At 33.0% G+C, this 16,597-nt stretch overlaps 3 protein-coding genes across 4 annotated transcripts; 1 reads left to right on the forward strand and 2 right to left on the reverse strand.

The window, feature by feature from the left end:
- The first annotated feature begins 491 nt into the window (after positions 1 to 491).
- LOC142614736 (photosystem II 5 kDa protein, chloroplastic-like) lies at positions 492 to 1,136 on the forward strand. Its single transcript, XM_075787288.1, has one exon. The coding sequence runs from the start codon at positions 609 to 611 to the stop codon at positions 933 to 935; it is 327 nt and encodes a 108-aa protein (XP_075643403.1). The 5' UTR covers positions 492 to 608; the 3' UTR covers positions 936 to 1,136.
- Positions 1,137 to 5,281: 4,145 nt separating this feature from the next.
- LOC142615307 (large ribosomal subunit protein uL30w) lies at positions 5,282 to 13,901 on the reverse strand. 2 transcript variants are annotated; one of them, XM_075788042.1, is made up of 7 exons: positions 13,712 to 13,901; positions 7,284 to 7,465; positions 7,106 to 7,203; positions 6,960 to 7,017; positions 6,064 to 6,143; positions 5,863 to 5,965; positions 5,282 to 5,779 (listed from the first exon to the last, which is right to left on the reverse strand). In XM_075788042.1, exons 1-7 carry the CDS (start codon positions 13,899 to 13,901, stop codon positions 5,564 to 5,566), a joined length of 927 nt encoding a protein of 308 aa, XP_075644157.1. In that variant the 3' UTR covers positions 5,282 to 5,563. The 2 variants fall into 2 exon arrangements, with proteins under 2 accessions (XP_075644157.1, XP_075644158.1); XM_075788043.1 differs by lacking the exon at positions 13,712 to 13,901 and adding an exon at positions 8,712 to 8,845.
- Positions 10,672 to 13,772, reverse strand: LOC142615308 (large ribosomal subunit protein uL30w). The gene is made up of 8 exons (XM_075788044.1): positions 13,712 to 13,772; positions 13,444 to 13,518; positions 12,690 to 12,871; positions 12,497 to 12,594; positions 12,351 to 12,408; positions 11,455 to 11,534; positions 11,252 to 11,354; positions 10,672 to 11,168 (listed from the first exon to the last, which is right to left on the reverse strand). Exons 3-8 carry the CDS (start codon positions 12,867 to 12,869, stop codon positions 10,953 to 10,955), a joined length of 735 nt encoding a protein of 244 aa, XP_075644159.1. The 5' UTR covers positions 12,870 to 12,871; positions 13,444 to 13,518; positions 13,712 to 13,772; the 3' UTR covers positions 10,672 to 10,952.
- Positions 13,902 to 16,597: the final 2,696 nt, after the last annotated feature.

Raw genomic sequence — 16,597 nt, forward strand, 5'->3', positions numbered from 1 at the left:
ATCTCAGTTCTTGAAAAAAAAAAAAAAAGGAAAAAAAAGGGTTAAAGTTAAAAAGTAAAAATGGTAAAAAAAAAAAAAAAATTATGTGTAGTGAGAGATGAATTGCACAGAGTGCACTCAATCCAAATCTCTAAATTTAGACCACATAAGGGGCGTTCGGTAATATTGTTCTAATAATATTGTTTGTATTTTTTGAAAATACGTGTGAGTAAAAAAATGTGAAAATACGTGTAAAACATTACACTGAAAAACGTTGTTTAAAATCCCTTGTCAAACACTCCCATAATGTCCTTGATTAACATCCTCAGCCAATCTTCATATGGAGATCTCCAAAACTATTGGTCCTCACTTTCTAACTCAGAACAATACAGAGGTCTCAAAGCCACAAATTCCCTCTTGGATATGTCATGCTACGTGGAACTAAGCTGCTGGTCAATACATTTTTTTTTAAGGATAAGATATTGGATGGCCCTCCAACTAGCTCACTTCCTGTTACTTACACTGCTTATGCTTAATTCATCAACTCTTAACCCATAGAAAAAAAAAAACACACACACACACCATATAGCCAAGCAAAAACAGTTAAGTACCATAGTCACATTGCAAAAATGGCCTCAATCACCATGACATCCTCCTTGCTTGGTGGGTCTACCCTTGACAACCGTTCTCCGGTAGCCGCCACCAGCCGGAGACTTGTCATCACAAATGCTGCAAGGGGAGCTGAAGGGGAAAAGGTGAAGGTGGTCAATTGTGACACAAAAAAAGAGAGCAACAATGGAAGGAGGGACTTGGTGTTTGCTGCTGCAGCAGCTGCTGTTTGCTCCGTTGCCGGGATTGCGGTGGCAGTAGAGCCGAAACGAGGGACTACAGAGGCTAGGAAAACCTATGCCCCGGTGTGTGTTACCATGCCAACTGCTAGGATCTGTCGCAAGTGAGGAGGGTCTGTGGTTTGCTGTGGTTTTTTTAATCAATTTGGTTTTAGTCAAGTGATGGTGTAATTTATGCATGATTGTAATATTGTTTTGGAGAATACTTTGTTCCATTGCCTTAATTGTTCAAATTTAGATTTAAGCATCATGGTTGTCTTGACTAGGATAATGGACGCAGTTATGAAAATATTCCACAATTTTGGCAAACCTTATTTTTATTTTTGGGTTAATTGTAGTTATCCACCTTAACTTTGTGGACACATTTACACAGCCCACATTGCATTTTGCAGTGACGCCTTAATTCGGCATATTTGATTGAATGAATTCTAAGTTTCTTTAAGATCTTTTCTTCTCTCCATGTGTGTTAAAAATATTTAGTACCTTCAAATAAAATAAAAAAACAAAGTTGAAAATTGCTAGGAAAACCCAAATACATACAATGAGGGTTGGTTAATTGCAGTTTTTTACTAAATTATGTTGTCAAGTTCAATACCTTCACTAAAGGATAAAATCGAGCAATTAATTTTTTGATTAAGTTTATTATAAGCCTACTGTATAATCTACCATAATCTAATTCAATGGCTCATTCTATGAGTCAGTTCAAAATGGTGTTGCTTGTCTTATTTTGAACATATCAAAGTTTGTTAAAATGTGGTGCTGGACCAAAAGATAAAAAGCTTGATACGGCTCATTTTAATAGGTCCAATACATGCAGCCCAAGAAGAGGAAATAAGCCCAAAAAGACTAAGCCCGTTATTTTATTTTTGTCTTTACCACAATGTGGCCCAAGTTCAGATGTAAGGTTCATTAGGAATTTTGAAGGACTGTAATTTGAAGGGCAAAGGATAGTTTTTACGCCCACCCATTAGCCCAAGAGAAAGGTTGCAAACGTGGGCTTGGAACACTTACCATACCCATGAGTCCATGAGTGACACACATGCAAGACAAACACTTCGCCAAGGCTGTCTAAAAAATCTGCTATATTATATGAGGGACAAAACTTGTGTATTGGGGGTTGTTGTTTAGGTTTTTCTCTTAAGATTCTGTTATGTGGTTACTTAACTTAAAAAATATATTTTTATTTATGAGAAAAAAACCACATGGCAGAATCTTAAAAAATGAACATAAACAACAGCACCTAAATATTGTACCTAAGACCTAAGTCTTATTTTACTGTAAAGTGATACTTTTTTTAGAGAGGCTGCATCTTTACAAACTAATGCCTCCCTACTCACAATAAATTAATTTATATATTTATTTATTATGATTTTGAAATTCATTAATCGCATTTATTATCACATCAACTTGACAAAGAGGGATTTCTTACCGTGAAATGTAAGGGCTTTTTTCTTTCTTTTTTTTTCTTGACACCAAAATAAAAATAGCGTTCAAGAACATCAATAGAAGTTGGGAATATTCTCATTTCAAGGTATGAAATATGTGAACACAACACAAATTAGTTGATGTTCATGATCCCGTTACTCTTTTTCATTTATTTTTTATTTTATGATTAAAAAAAAAATCTTACCTTCAAAATGCTACAAATATGCAGTGAAACTACTAAACTAATTTTTAATTATCTCAAAATATATATTTTTTTTTACTCTAATTTAGTTTACTTTTTATTTATAATATATGTACAATATTATCCAAAATTGTCTTACATAAAATATTATAAAATTATTTGTGCATTGCACGGGCAACTTATTAGTTAAGTTAATGGGTCACTACAGTGGTAAGCTACATTCATATGAATAGCTATCTTAACAGAACACTTGAGAAATTTTTGTATTGATCTAAACCTGTACTTAACTGTTGAAAAGAAAGTTCTTCAAAATTGGGCTGTAATCTTGTATTGATTTTGTATCCTAAGCAATTAATTACTAGTTAGAGCATTTTATACTCTCTAAATGGAGAACAAATTTAGAAAAAAAGACAATCGGCCTTCACTTTTTTGTTGTTACAAAATCTGCAGAGGAAAAAGGGTAGTGAGAAACGATTCAAGGCCAACGAACATTGTAGATGTTTTTTAGGTCTCACACTGATCCTAGAAGTTGTAAAAAAGTGTTGTTTTGATTATTATTGCATGCTGAACGCAAAAGTATATTCCTTATGGGAAACTATAACTTGCATAAGAGGAAGTGGTCATGTGGCACACTGATGAGGACAATAGGAGGTGTTAGTGGCACGTTGGAACTGTCTAAAGTATCTAAGATCAATGTCCTATGCTAAATATGTCTACTCTGCCTTAAAAAAAAAAAAAATTTTAGATTTAGCTTACTTTTTATTTGTCCCAACCTTGCAAATAGCTCCAATATATTTCTTTGATAATTATTCATTTTTGTGTATCTCATAAGTTTACTCATTGGGAGTAGCTGGAGCTTAGGAAGGGCTTCAGTGGTTTGTGAGATCCTTAGTTTTGAGTGGACTGGGCTATGTGATATTTTGGAGTTTGAAATTTGTTAAAAAATTACTCTTCTGTGTAGGAATTTTGGAGGACTACGCTTAAAATTATTGCGGCTGGACTTCCTAAAATCAAAGGCAAGCAGGGGCCGCGCCACCTCATGGCCAGGGTGGTCCTGACCTGAAAAAATTAAAAAAAAAATTATACATAGTAATTTAAAATTTTATATTTATCTACCTTTAAAACAAATTTTGGGAACACTCTGAATTTTTTTTATCCCAATAAAATTAAATTTTGGTTCATAATTTGAGTAACTTAACAATATATTAGGGTTTTCAAGCAAAAAAAACCACATGCTTTTATATTATTTTAAGCCTATAATACGACTTTACTTTTAATTTTTGCTTTACCTGACACACTGTCATTGTACGACTATTTTTCTTCAAAAACATTATAATATATATTATACAACTAATTGGTCAAAGTCACGTAAATTTAGCTTCTTTCATTGTACAACTACTTTTCTTTTTTCTTTTTCCAATAATTTTGATTAGAAAATTAGTAGTTTTAGCTAATTAAGTGAATAAAATTAAAAAGTTAATTTTTATATAACATCAATTAATTCATTATATATATATATATACACACACATAATAAACTTTATATTTTTATGATTATAATTAAACATGTGATTGTTCAAGGAAATTTGTTTAAATTTACACGAAAAGTGTCACTAAATATTATGTTTTTACATTTTACTATCATATTATTAGTAATAAACTTATTATATTTTTATTTATATAAGTTAAAATTTTATTAATTATATTATTTATGACGTTACCGGTTCGACCATCAGTCAGATCTCGGTCCAACCAAAAAACCAGTAATTAGTCCATTTTTCGGTTCTTTCACCGTACTGGTTTATAAAACCATGGAAAAAACCCACAAAAAAAAAATTTTGAAAGAAAATTGGAAAAAAAAATATAATAAAACCACTAACAAGACCCAAACCAAATGCCAATAGAAAAGCGCAGTACAAGATCAATCTCATCTCAAGACTATCACTACTCCAACACCAACACAATTATGATTTTAATTCAACAAATATTTTTTAAAAAAATCTCCACTGCCTCAGTGCCTTGCGGATTCACAAGTCAATTTAAACTAAAACTAAATCAAACCTAAACGCTAAAAGGAAATAAGAAACTCACTTACTCTCCATAGCTATCATCGTCCATCCCTGTTCAATAACACTAACAACAACCACAATTGAACCCCACAAGCTTTATGCTGTAAAACTTTATGTATTTACGTGTTTTTTAATTGTTGTTGTTGTTAGTATATAAATTTTTCTTTTTATTAGATTGTGTAATTTATACTTTTTGAGGAATACCTTAAAAAAACTTTTTGGAGCCGCCACTGAAGACTCCTCCTGTCTTTACAAATAGCCTAAGACTAACAAATGAACACAAACCACTTACAATGGATGAGGAAGGAAGATCAAGATCAATCTCAAAGAGAAAACCCCATCTAGGTGGTCATGGATTTAGCTGTAGAACGAAATAAGCATGAACCTGAATCTACAAGTCACAAAGGAAAGTTGGGTGTGTAATGTTCTAACAATTTCCCCATGCCGATGAATACCGATTGAATGAACAGCAAGAAGGATAGAATTATTTTACCACCCAGTGATAAAGGTTACCCATTCAAAGTCAGCTATGATTCCCATGGAAGCGAGGACTTCACAGCCATTGCTAAACAAGCTTTGCTCTATGACCAACCTAGTATGACATTAATTTTTGTTTCCTGAGCAGAAAAGAATAGAATTATTTTTATGAGTAATGTAAGGTCCGTTTGGATATAACTGAAATTAAGTCATATTTTTGTTAAGATTTTCTGTTGACTAAAGACAGTTTCTCACTAACCAATTTTTTTATGCTACCAATCATCGAAAAATGTATAAAACTATTTTTATAAAAAGTTTTCCATCAAAACAAACAGATAACAGTATTTATGAAATCAATGGGTCATAAAAAAATTATTACAAAATTTATCAAAATGATGAAGCATTCAGGCAGGATATCAGCTAGTAAAAACAAAGGTAGACACCATTAACTATCTCTAAATTCAGACAGGACTCTAGAAAAATTGGTGTTCAGATTACTTCCAGAAGCCAGTAACAAAAAAAATAAAAACCTCACTCCGCCAACTAACAAAAAAGTGCAGTTGTCTAATTCATTCTCCTGATTAGCTCATTGATGAAATTCTCTCGATTTCCGGCGTCGCCTCCCTCAACATAGTGGTTTCTCTTCTTCTTTAGGCCACCCAGGGGTGCCTTCAGCTTAAATGGCCACAGGAAGTTGTTCGCCTGCTTGAAGTGAGGTCCAACTGTCATTATCTCATGGATGAGATCTTCCGTGCAGATAATGCCGTACTTACCCAGAGCCTGTGAAAACATCATAGCATATAAGCAACAAGTTCAAGCAAAAGCTTCCCTTTATAAAACAACAGTAGCTTGGAATTACAAACCTGTTCAACAATGGCGTTATCGGTCAAAGCAGTTCTCTGCTGGTTCAACTTTCCATATCCTCTCTTATAGATAAGTTCCCTCACGCTCTTCAAGTTGGGATATCTATAACCATGCACATCCAGTTAGTCAGAGTCAATGTAAATTTTGAACTACAGATGTTTGTGTAAGGCAAATGACCAGAGTGAAAGAAAAATACGCACCCATAAGTCACATAAGGCTCAACTCTCTGGAGCATATTCACTGTGGCCTTGTTCACTTTCAAAAATACACCGTTGAAGATCTGTTTTAGAGAAAATTAAAAAATAAAGACAAACGAAATTAGCAGTCTTGTTTAAGAAATACGTTTACTCAACAAGGCATTTTGTTAAACGACATAGACAAGAATACATCAAGCTAATACAACTTGAAGACATAACCATCATGATTAAATCAGCGCTCAAGCAGACTAGGGAATAGTAATCACATTTGCCATGATTGATAACACTGGTTAAATAATTTTACTAATTTCCCTAATCATTCAATTCCATCATTTCAGTCAAACATATTAAAATAGTGAAAGATCATCATATACTTCTGGTCCTAAATTACTAATCAGCCAATCACTGTATACTGAAGATGTGTTACCACTAATACCAAACAGGTTCCATTTGTAAGTCCACAGCCACCATGTCCCAGCATTCAGAATAAAAGAATCAGGCATAGTTTCAGATTAGCTTATCATAACACTCAAAACAAAGGGCTTAAAGTTTCAAACTCTTCAGCAGTAACCATACTAGAAATAGTGTGTACTTAATGCCTATATAAAGTTCTAAAAGGTCAAAATAAAAAAGGTGCTTACACCCAAACACCTTGACACTAGATGTTTGAGCTCTGCCTCGAAGATTTCTAGGCTATGACCCAAGGAGCTTAAACTTAAATAGCTTAAAAAACGAGTACTTTTACCAAAACTACCCAGTACCATAAGCAAATAGTCTGAACCTGCCTTAGCCTTCAAAAGGATATATTTACCGTCATGACCAACACAAAAACATAAATAAAAACTACAACAACCAGATGCCATTTTATAGTACCATAAGGGGTGAGTTTCATGTAATACCTGTCTCAAACGCAAGAGCTGCAAGATTTTTCTTGTCTTTGGGTGCATGGCATTGATACTGTAGGTTCCAAATTCCAGAAATTATAAGAACCTGGTGATCTACCATAAAGATTAATGTAACGGAATAATCAAACAGGAAAACTTACCCACGAATGCGAATGATAAACAGGAGCTTTGCCTCCGGGTCAACATAAAACCCACCTTTCAACTTGGCCTCACGCTTCAACCTAATCAGCTCCTTCTCCTGAATAGCCCAAATAAGGAATCATCAAAACATAATACTCCAGTATTCACTAAATATAAGTACAGATGAATAATACATACTTGCTGTTCATACTCCTTTGAGTACAGCTTGGCCCTATTGAAAATCAACTTCCGGTTTTCGGCATTCTTTTTTTTTGTAGCCTCAAGATCTTGCTTCTTTGCCAACGCCCACTCTTCCTCCCTCTTCCTCTTCTTCAACACTGACTCTGGAATCACCGTCTTGACTGCCTCTTCGCCCATCTCTGCAGAAACAAAAGATTAATCAAGAAATAAACTACAAATGTTCTAAGCAAAAATCAAAGATTATTCCAGCACATTAGATTTTGAACATCAATCATAAGTCTACTACATAATATATGATGCATTATCACTTCCTGTGTCAATGCTTCCAAAATTACACTGCAAAAACAACCCTGATTTCAGACAAATAAAAATTCAAACCATAAATCCTTTTTGCTGGGTACCATAGGATAAGGTTTAATAGGAATTAGAGGATCCTATTCCATCGATGGTTTAGTTGGGAACTGTGCAACATAGAGACAATTGACACAGTTGAACTAATAAAGGTACGTTTGATAACTGTTTTTTCTCCTTATTTTCTGCTTCCAAAAACAATTTTCTATTTTAGAAACTAAAAACCTAGTTTGGCATCCCAAAATGGACATAAAACAAAAAAACATGCAAAATGCTGTTTTCAATTTCTAATTTTCAAAAGTCAATGAAAACACGCATTTAATTTAATGAATCTGTCTTATTTAATGAGTTAGTATTAGAGTTCAAATCCTAATAACAACATATTTTAATATTTTCTTTTTTTTTTCTTCAAAAAACTTTTTTTTTTTTTTTCAACCGACCAAACATGTTTTTGATTTCAAAAATACAAGAATTTTTTGTTTTTTACTTTATATTCCCAAAAACATGTTTTTGAACATAGAAATAAAAAATTATTACCAAACATAACCTAATAGTTTCCAATTTTTTATACCAAAAAACACAGTAATTATGTGAAGTTATATCATTATCTCCTTTGAATGATCAACAATTAAATAGTAAATAGAATAAACTACAATTAGACTCATTCTTCATTTCATGATGGGCAAGAAAATATAAGAAAAAGAATATTGAATAGCCATATTATAATTTTCATTAGAGAAATTGAACCCAGTACGAACTATGATAAGCATTCACACAGAGAAAAAAGATAAGACTATAAAATGAACTTTTTAAAAAACCGCCACCAGAAATCAGCTACAAATTCCACAAAAAAATCTTAAATTTCCACAATTTTCCCTGCACCCAAACAGAACCCAAGTAGCATAGAACAAAATTGTGAACACCCACAAAGCTTAAAACATTCACAAACCCTGGATTCACAGAAACCCACATGCTAAACATTACTTAGATTGAGAGAGAGAGAGAGAAAATGAAAAGATTCAGATTTAGGGTTTGAGCTGAAATCAAATATCTGAAAGAAAAAAGAAAACTTACTTCTGATGTGTGCGTAGAGACTGGAGAGAGGGCACCGAGAAGTGAGAACTTAGGGTTTTCTCTCGGGCCGTGAGGGAAGCAGAGGTTTTGTAGGGTTCATCCAACGGTGGGGATTTAGTTTGGGTTTTGAGGGTAGATCTTGACCGTTTATTTTTGGTGCAGGTATATGGGCTTGGGCAGCTCATTGCCCCAATTGAATTGACAATATTTGTTAGTCTATAGTCTATGTGTACAAGGCCCACTTCATGTGGGAAATAGTTCCATGGATACTCGATGATCCTTCTGCAAATTGATAAGAGGGAAAAAAATTTCTCCAAACTACTTCAAATTACTTTAAAATGGTTACATGTGTCCTTTTAATTTTTTTTTTCTTTTAAGATAAAAGATAATCGTGGCCGAGTACAAATTTTCTATCTCACTCTTCCTGTTCTACTATATACTCCACAAATAAAAATATGTCACGTGCTCATCTACTTTATTAAATACTAAATTTTGGTCTTCTATTATTTTAATTAACTAAATCTAATGGGTTATTTATTTATTTATTTTAGGAAATTAAAATAATAGAAGGTATAAATTTTGCATTTAATAAAGTAGATGGACATGTGACATGTTTTTATTTGTGGAATATAAAGTGGAGTAAGAAGAGTGAGATAGAAGATTTGGACTCAACTAAACCTAGCGCCACCTACAATTTGTAATTTTTTATTTTTTGCAAAATAAAAATCAATTAACCCAACTTTTAATTTGGTCAAATTGGAAGGACACATATCACCATTGGTGTCATTAGACTTCTACCATCACAAACAAGGATCGACAAATGCTTTAAAATGTGATTTTTTTTTTTTTTTTTTGGGTAAAAACTTTTACTTTTATTTGAATTTAACAAGTTGTTAGACTTGTTTTAAACACAAAATTATTAGATTACTTAATCTAACCTAATAAAATAACATATTCATAAGTTTTTTTTTTCCTTTTCTTTATTCTACAAAAATTTGGACTACACAGGATATACTTACACTTCACTTTAATATTTACAAATTTATTTTTTATACTATGAATAAGATATTAATTGAAATTTTTTTTTCATTATTGTTATAAGTCCAAGAAACTAGAATGCCAAGAAGAATTTTTTTTTTAAATTATTAAAATAAAAAGAACAAGAGGAGATAGTATATGTTAATGACGACGAAGAAAATTTTAATGAAGAAATAAATTTGCAAAATGATAAGCATGATCACAACATTAACTTAGATGGAGTTGATTAGCCAACGTGATGAAAATAAATTAATTTTTGGGTCATTTGTAATATATTATTACTTTTGAATTTAAGCAATTTGAATGTGTATGTTATAAACACGTACTCGTTTAATTTATTTAGTTAGCTTGTTAAATATTTTTACATAAGTAATAAATAAATTGATCATTAGCTGAATATACCTTTTATATATGTATATCTATAATATTTTTATAAATTTTATTAAGTGTTTATGTATCTTACGATAAGATACACAATAAAAAAAAAAAAAAAATCGATTCACGATACAATTCACTTTTTGACAAGTTATTCAATATATATATTGCTGAGTCAGTAATCAAGTTTTGTTTAAAAAAAAATTCTAACTCAGCAATTTTAAACAGATGTAAATCTTTTAATAGAATGGTGGACCACGTTACTTATCCACACGTAATCCATATAATTTCTCGGAAGTGAGGATGTTACTGCCATTGCAAAACAAACTTTGCTCTGTGACCAACCTAGTATGAAATTAATTTTTGTTTCCTGCGCACAAAAGAATAGAATTATTTAAAGGAGAGATGCAGTGTACAGGACAGAGATTGTTTTCCAAAATTTCTAGAAAACAACAGGTTTTTTTGACTAAAAATAGTTTTCCTTTTATCAATTTTTGTATGCTACAAAACATCGAAAAATGTAAAAAACTATTTTTATAAAAATAAATTTCCATCAAAACAAACAGTTAATGATATTCCTGAAATCGATGAGTCATAAATAATTTCTTACAAAATTTATCAAAATGCACCATGCATTCGGGTGGGATATCAGCTAGTAAAAACAAAGGTAGACACCATCAACTAGTTCTGATCTTTAACAAATAATATAAAATTATCTCTAAATTCAGACAGGACTTTAGAAAAATTGGTGTTCAGATTACTTCCAGAAGCCAGTAACAAAAGTAAATAAAAACCTCACTCCTCCAACTAACAAAAAAGTGCAGTTGTCTAATTCATTCTCCTGATTAGCTCATTGATGAAATTCTCTCGATTTCCGGCGTCGCCTCCCTCAACATAGTGGTTTCTCTTCTTCTTTAGGCCACCCAGGGGTGCCTTCAGCTTAAATGGCCACAGGAAGTTGTTCGCCTGCTTGAAGTGAGGTCCAACTGTCATTATCTCATGGATGAGATCTTCCGTGCAGATAATGCCGTACTTACCCAGAGCCTGAGAAAACATCATAGCATATAAGCAACAAGTTCAAGCAAAAACTTCCCTTTATAAAACAGCAGTAGCTAGGAATTACAAACCTGTTCAACAATGGCGTTATCAGTCAAAGCAGTTCTCTGCTGGTTCAACTTTCCATATCCTCTCTTATAAATAAGTTCCCTCACACTCTTCAAGTTGGGATATCTATAAACATGCACATCTAGTTAGTGAGAGACGATGTAAATTTTGAACTACAGATGTTTATGTAAGGCAAATGACCAGAGGGGGAGAGAAAAATACGCACCCATAAGTCACATAAGGCTCAACTCTCTGGAGCATATTCACTGTGGCCTTGTTCACTTTCAAAAATACACCATTGAAGATCTGTTTTAGAGAAAATTAAAAAATAAACATGAACGAAATTAGCAGTCTTGTTTAAGAAATACGTTTAATCAACAAGGCATTTTGTTAAACGACATAGACAAGAATACATCAAGCTAATTCAACTTGAAGACAGAACCATCATGATTAAATCAGCGCTCAAGCAGACTAGGGAATAGTAATCACATTTGCCATGATTGATAACACTGGTTAAATAATTTTACTAATTTCCCTAATCATTCAATTCCATCATTTCAGTCAAACATATTAAAATAGTGAAAGATCATCATATACTTCTGGTCCTAAATTACTAATCAGCCAATCACTGTATACTGAAGATGTGTTACCACTAATACCAAACAGGTTCCATTTGTAAGTCCACAGCCACCATGTCCCAGCATTCAGAATAAAAGAATCAGGCATAGTTTCAGATTAGCTTGTCATAACACTCAAAACAAAGGGCTTCAAGTTTCAAACTATTCAGCAGTAACCCTACTAGAAATAGTGTGTACTTAATGCATATATAAAGTTCTAAAAGTTCAAAATAAAAAAGGTGCTTACACCCAAACACCTTGACACTAGATGTTTGAGCTTTGCCTCAAAGATTTCTAGGCTATGACCCAAGGAGCTTAAACTTAAATAGCATAAAAAACGAGTACTTTCACTAAAACTACCCGGTACAATAAGCAAATAGTCTGAACCTGCCTTAGCCTTCAAAAGGATATATTTACCGTCATGACCCACACAAAAACATAAATAAAAACTACAACAACCAGTTGCCATTTTATAGTACCATAAGGGGTGAGTTTTATGTAATACCTGTCTCAAACGCAGGAGCTGCAAGATCTTTCTTGTCTTTGGGTGCATGGCATTGATACTGTAAGTTCCGAATTCCAAAAAATATAAGAACCTGGAGATCTACCATAAAGATTAATGTAACGGAATAAACAAACAGGAAAACTTACCCACGAATGCGAATGATAAACAGGAGCTTCGCCTCCGGGTCAACATAAAACCCACCTTTCAACTTTGCCTCACGCTTCAACCTAATCAGCTCCTTCTCCTGAATAGTCCAAATAGATAATCAATAATCAAGGAATCATCAAAAAATAATACTCCAGCATTCACTAAATATAAGTACAGATGAATAACACATACTTGCTGTTCATACTCCTTTGAGTACAGCTTGGCCCTGTTGAAAATCAACTTCCGGTTTTCGGCATTCTTTTTTTTTGTAGCCTCAAGATCTTGCTTCTTTGCCAATGCCCACTCTTCCTCCCTCTTCCTCTTCTTCAACACTGACTCTGGAATCACCGTCTTGACTGCCTCTTCACCCATCTCTGCAGAAACAAAGATTAATCAAGAAATAAACTACACAAGTTCTAAGCAAAAATCAAAGATTATTCCAGCACATTAGATTTTGAACATCAATCATAAGTCTACTACATAATATATGATCCATTATCACTTCCTGTGTCATTGCTTCCAAAATTAGACTGCAAAACCAACCCCGATTTCAGACAAATAAAAATTCAAACCATAAATCCTTTTCGCTGGGTACCATAGGAAAAACAATGCAACATAGAGACAATTGACACAGTTGAACTAATAATTGTTTCCAATTTTTATTTTGATGCCAAAAAACACAGTAATTATGTGAAGTTATATCATTATCTCCTTTTGAATGATCAACAATTAGATAGTAAACAGAATAAACAACGATTAGACTCATTCTTCATTTCATGATGGGCAAGAAATTATAAGAAAAAGATTATTGAATAGCCATATTATAATTTTCATTAGAGAAATGACAGTAACAAATCAAACAACCAAATTGAACCCAGTACGAACTATGATAAGCATTCACACAGAGAAAAAAGATAGTCTATAAAATGAACTTTTTAAAACCCACCACCAAAAATCAGCTTCGCCGCTACAGCTACAGCTACAAACTCCACAAAAAAATCTTAACTTTCCACAATTTTCCCTGCACCCAAACATAACCCAAGTAGCATAGGACAAAATGTGAACACCCACAAAGCTTAAAACAACATTCACAAACCCTGGATTCACAGAAACCCACATGCTAAACATTACTTAGATTGAGAGAGAGAAATAAAAGGATTCAGATTTAGGGTTTGAGCTGAAATCAAATATCTGAAAGAAAAAAGAAAACTTACTTCTGATGTGTGCGTAGAGACTAGAGGGAAGTGAGAACTTAGGGTTTCTCTCGGCCGTGATAAAAAGAAAGACGAAGAGGGAAGCAGAGGTTTTGTAGGTTTCATCTAACGGTGGGTATTTAGTTTGGGTTATTAGGGTAGATCTTGACCGTTTATTTGTGGTGCAGCTATATGGGCTTGGGCAGCTCATTGCCCAATTGAATTGACCCGTTTTGCTTGTAGAACATTGAGGGCTGTTTGGCAAAGTTACTTTAATAACTTGTTTGTAATTTTTAAAAATACGTATGAGAAAAAAATATGAAAAATATGTGTAATATTGTTTAAATATTAAAAGTTATTGCTCAAAATATACTACTAAAGAGTCTGTGATACATGGCCTTCCATCTTTTAAATATTTGGTAGTCCATAGTCCATGTGTACAAGGCCCACCTCAAGTGGGAAATAGTTGGAGGCAATTTCCTGAGTTACAGTGTGAGGGAGGGCAATATAGTAAGTTAACACACATTTGAAACTTATTAACAAAATAGCATCTCGAGTTTTAGAAACTCGAGTTTCATTTTAAAACTTGAGTCTCAAATACTCGCTTTGTACTTAATGACTTGGACAACAAATGCCAGGAACGCCACATAGATCTCGAGTCTTAAAGACTCGAGTTCTAACAACATACAGACAATAAAGAGACCCAGCAGAACGTTGAAGAAGAGAGATGAAATACAGTAGAAGAACAGAATGAAGATGATGAAGAAGAAAGAAACCCAGGAAGATGAAGAAACCTAGAACGATCTGAACGAAGATGATGAAGAAGAAAGAAACCCAGGAAGATGAAGAAACCCAAAACGATTTGAACAAAGATGATAAAGACGAAAGAAACCCAGGAAGATGAAGAAACCCAAAACGATTTGAACAAAGATGATGAAGAAGGATCTGAACGAAGATGATGAAGAAGAAAGAAACCTAAGAAGATGAAGAAACCCAGGGAAAACGAAGAAGAACGCTAGGTCTGACTGAGAAGACGAAGGAAGATCTAAAAGGGAAAAATGGTGGAACTCGAGTTTCTAAAGCTCGAGTTTTACGGGAAAGCGAAAAATGGTGGAACTCGAGTTTCTAAAACTCGAGTTCTACGTGGAATTTTTTCGAATTACTTCAAATTACTTTAAAATTGTGACATGTGTCCTTTTAACTTTTTTTTTTTTAAAGATAAAAGATAAACATGCCCCACTAAACCCAATGCCACTTACAATTTGAACTTATTTATTTTTTTCAAAAAAAAAAATCAACTAACCCAACTTTTAATTTGGTCAAATTGGAAGGACACGTATCACCATTGGTGTCAAATAGTAAATAGAATAATACATACAAATGCTTTAAAATGTGATTCTCAAACCAAAAAAAAAAGCTTTAAAATGTGATTTTTTTTTGGTTCAAATTTGTACTTTACTTGAATCTAACAAGTTGTTAAACTTGTTTTAAACACAAAGTTATTAGGTTACTTAATCTAACCTAATAAAATAACCTATTCATAAGTTTTTTTTCCTTCTCTTTCTTCTACAAAATTTGGACTACACAGTACACTTATACTTCACTTTAATATTTACAAATTTATTTTTTATACTATGAATAAGATATTAATTGCAAAATTTATTTATTTTTCATTATTGTTATAAGTCCAAGAAACTAGGATGTCAAGAAGAATTTTTTTTATTTATTAAAATAAAAAGAACAAGAGCAAATAGTATATGTTAATGATGATGAAGAAAATTTAATGAAGAAATAAATTTGCAAAATGATAAACGTGAACACGGCATTAACTTAGATGGGGTTGATAGCCAATGTGATGAAAATAAATTAATTGTTGGGTCATTTGTAATATATTATCACTTTTAAATTTAAGCAATTTGAATGTGTATGTTATAAACACGTGCTAGTTTAATTTATTTAGTTAGTTTGTTAAATATTTTTACATAAGTCATGAATAAATTAGTCATTAGCTGAATATACCTGTTATATATGTATACCAAAAAGGCCTATCCCAATGGTCTTTTATCCTGGTGCTTTATGGCACTACGCAATGAGTGTGGCGATAGGTCCGCCTGACCTATACCGACGCTTTTAAAACTGCCGATATGGGTTTTGGTGGTTTTGAAACCCTATCTCAGCGTTTTTTAAACCCTATCCCGACGCTTTTTAAACTACTGCTATGGAGTTTTTTTTTTCTTTAAAATTTAAATACAGGCTATAGCGGCGGTTTCTACTATACATATTCATTGACATTTTCTTTCCCATGCAATTTGGTGCGAACAAAAAGAAAAGCTATATGGAAATTGGAATATGGATAGAAAATCTTTTTTCCCAATATAATTCGATAGTTGAGGGAAGAGGGATTTGAACTTTGTATGTCTCCATTGAGAACATCAAGGGATGTAAACTAGATGAGCTACAAGACTCTTGGCAACAAAAAATCCAACAAAGTGAGTTGTTGGAAGTGAATCATCAACTACCATGCAAATTCTAAGGACTCAAAAATTAAACAGTCCAGGCCCACTTAGAACAGTGAGTTTTGTACAGTTCAACTACACTCAAATCAATATATTTGTAAGAGAGTGGATCAAACAACAAGGAAGGACTTATCATGAGGATAAAAAATAGGGAAGAAAGACCAAGGAATCTAGATTATGTATGTAAATGCCTTACTTCAAACTTGCCCGGGGAGGCAAATAATGCACAGAAAGATACACTGTTCACTTTCTTCTCTCCACATTTTTCGTTATAACTCCGCTCTTTTTTCGTCCCCCCCTCTCTCTGGAGATTTTCTTTCCCTTATATACTCATTTTTGCTTCCTATCTTGGCCCCTCATCTTTACCTAACCAAATTCTTATCATGACACC

Source organism: Castanea sativa, chromosome 11 (genome assembly GCF_040712315.1).
Source record: "Castanea sativa cultivar Marrone di Chiusa Pesio chromosome 11, ASM4071231v1".
NCBI classification, from domain to species: Eukaryota; Viridiplantae; Streptophyta; class Magnoliopsida; order Fagales; family Fagaceae; genus Castanea; species Castanea sativa.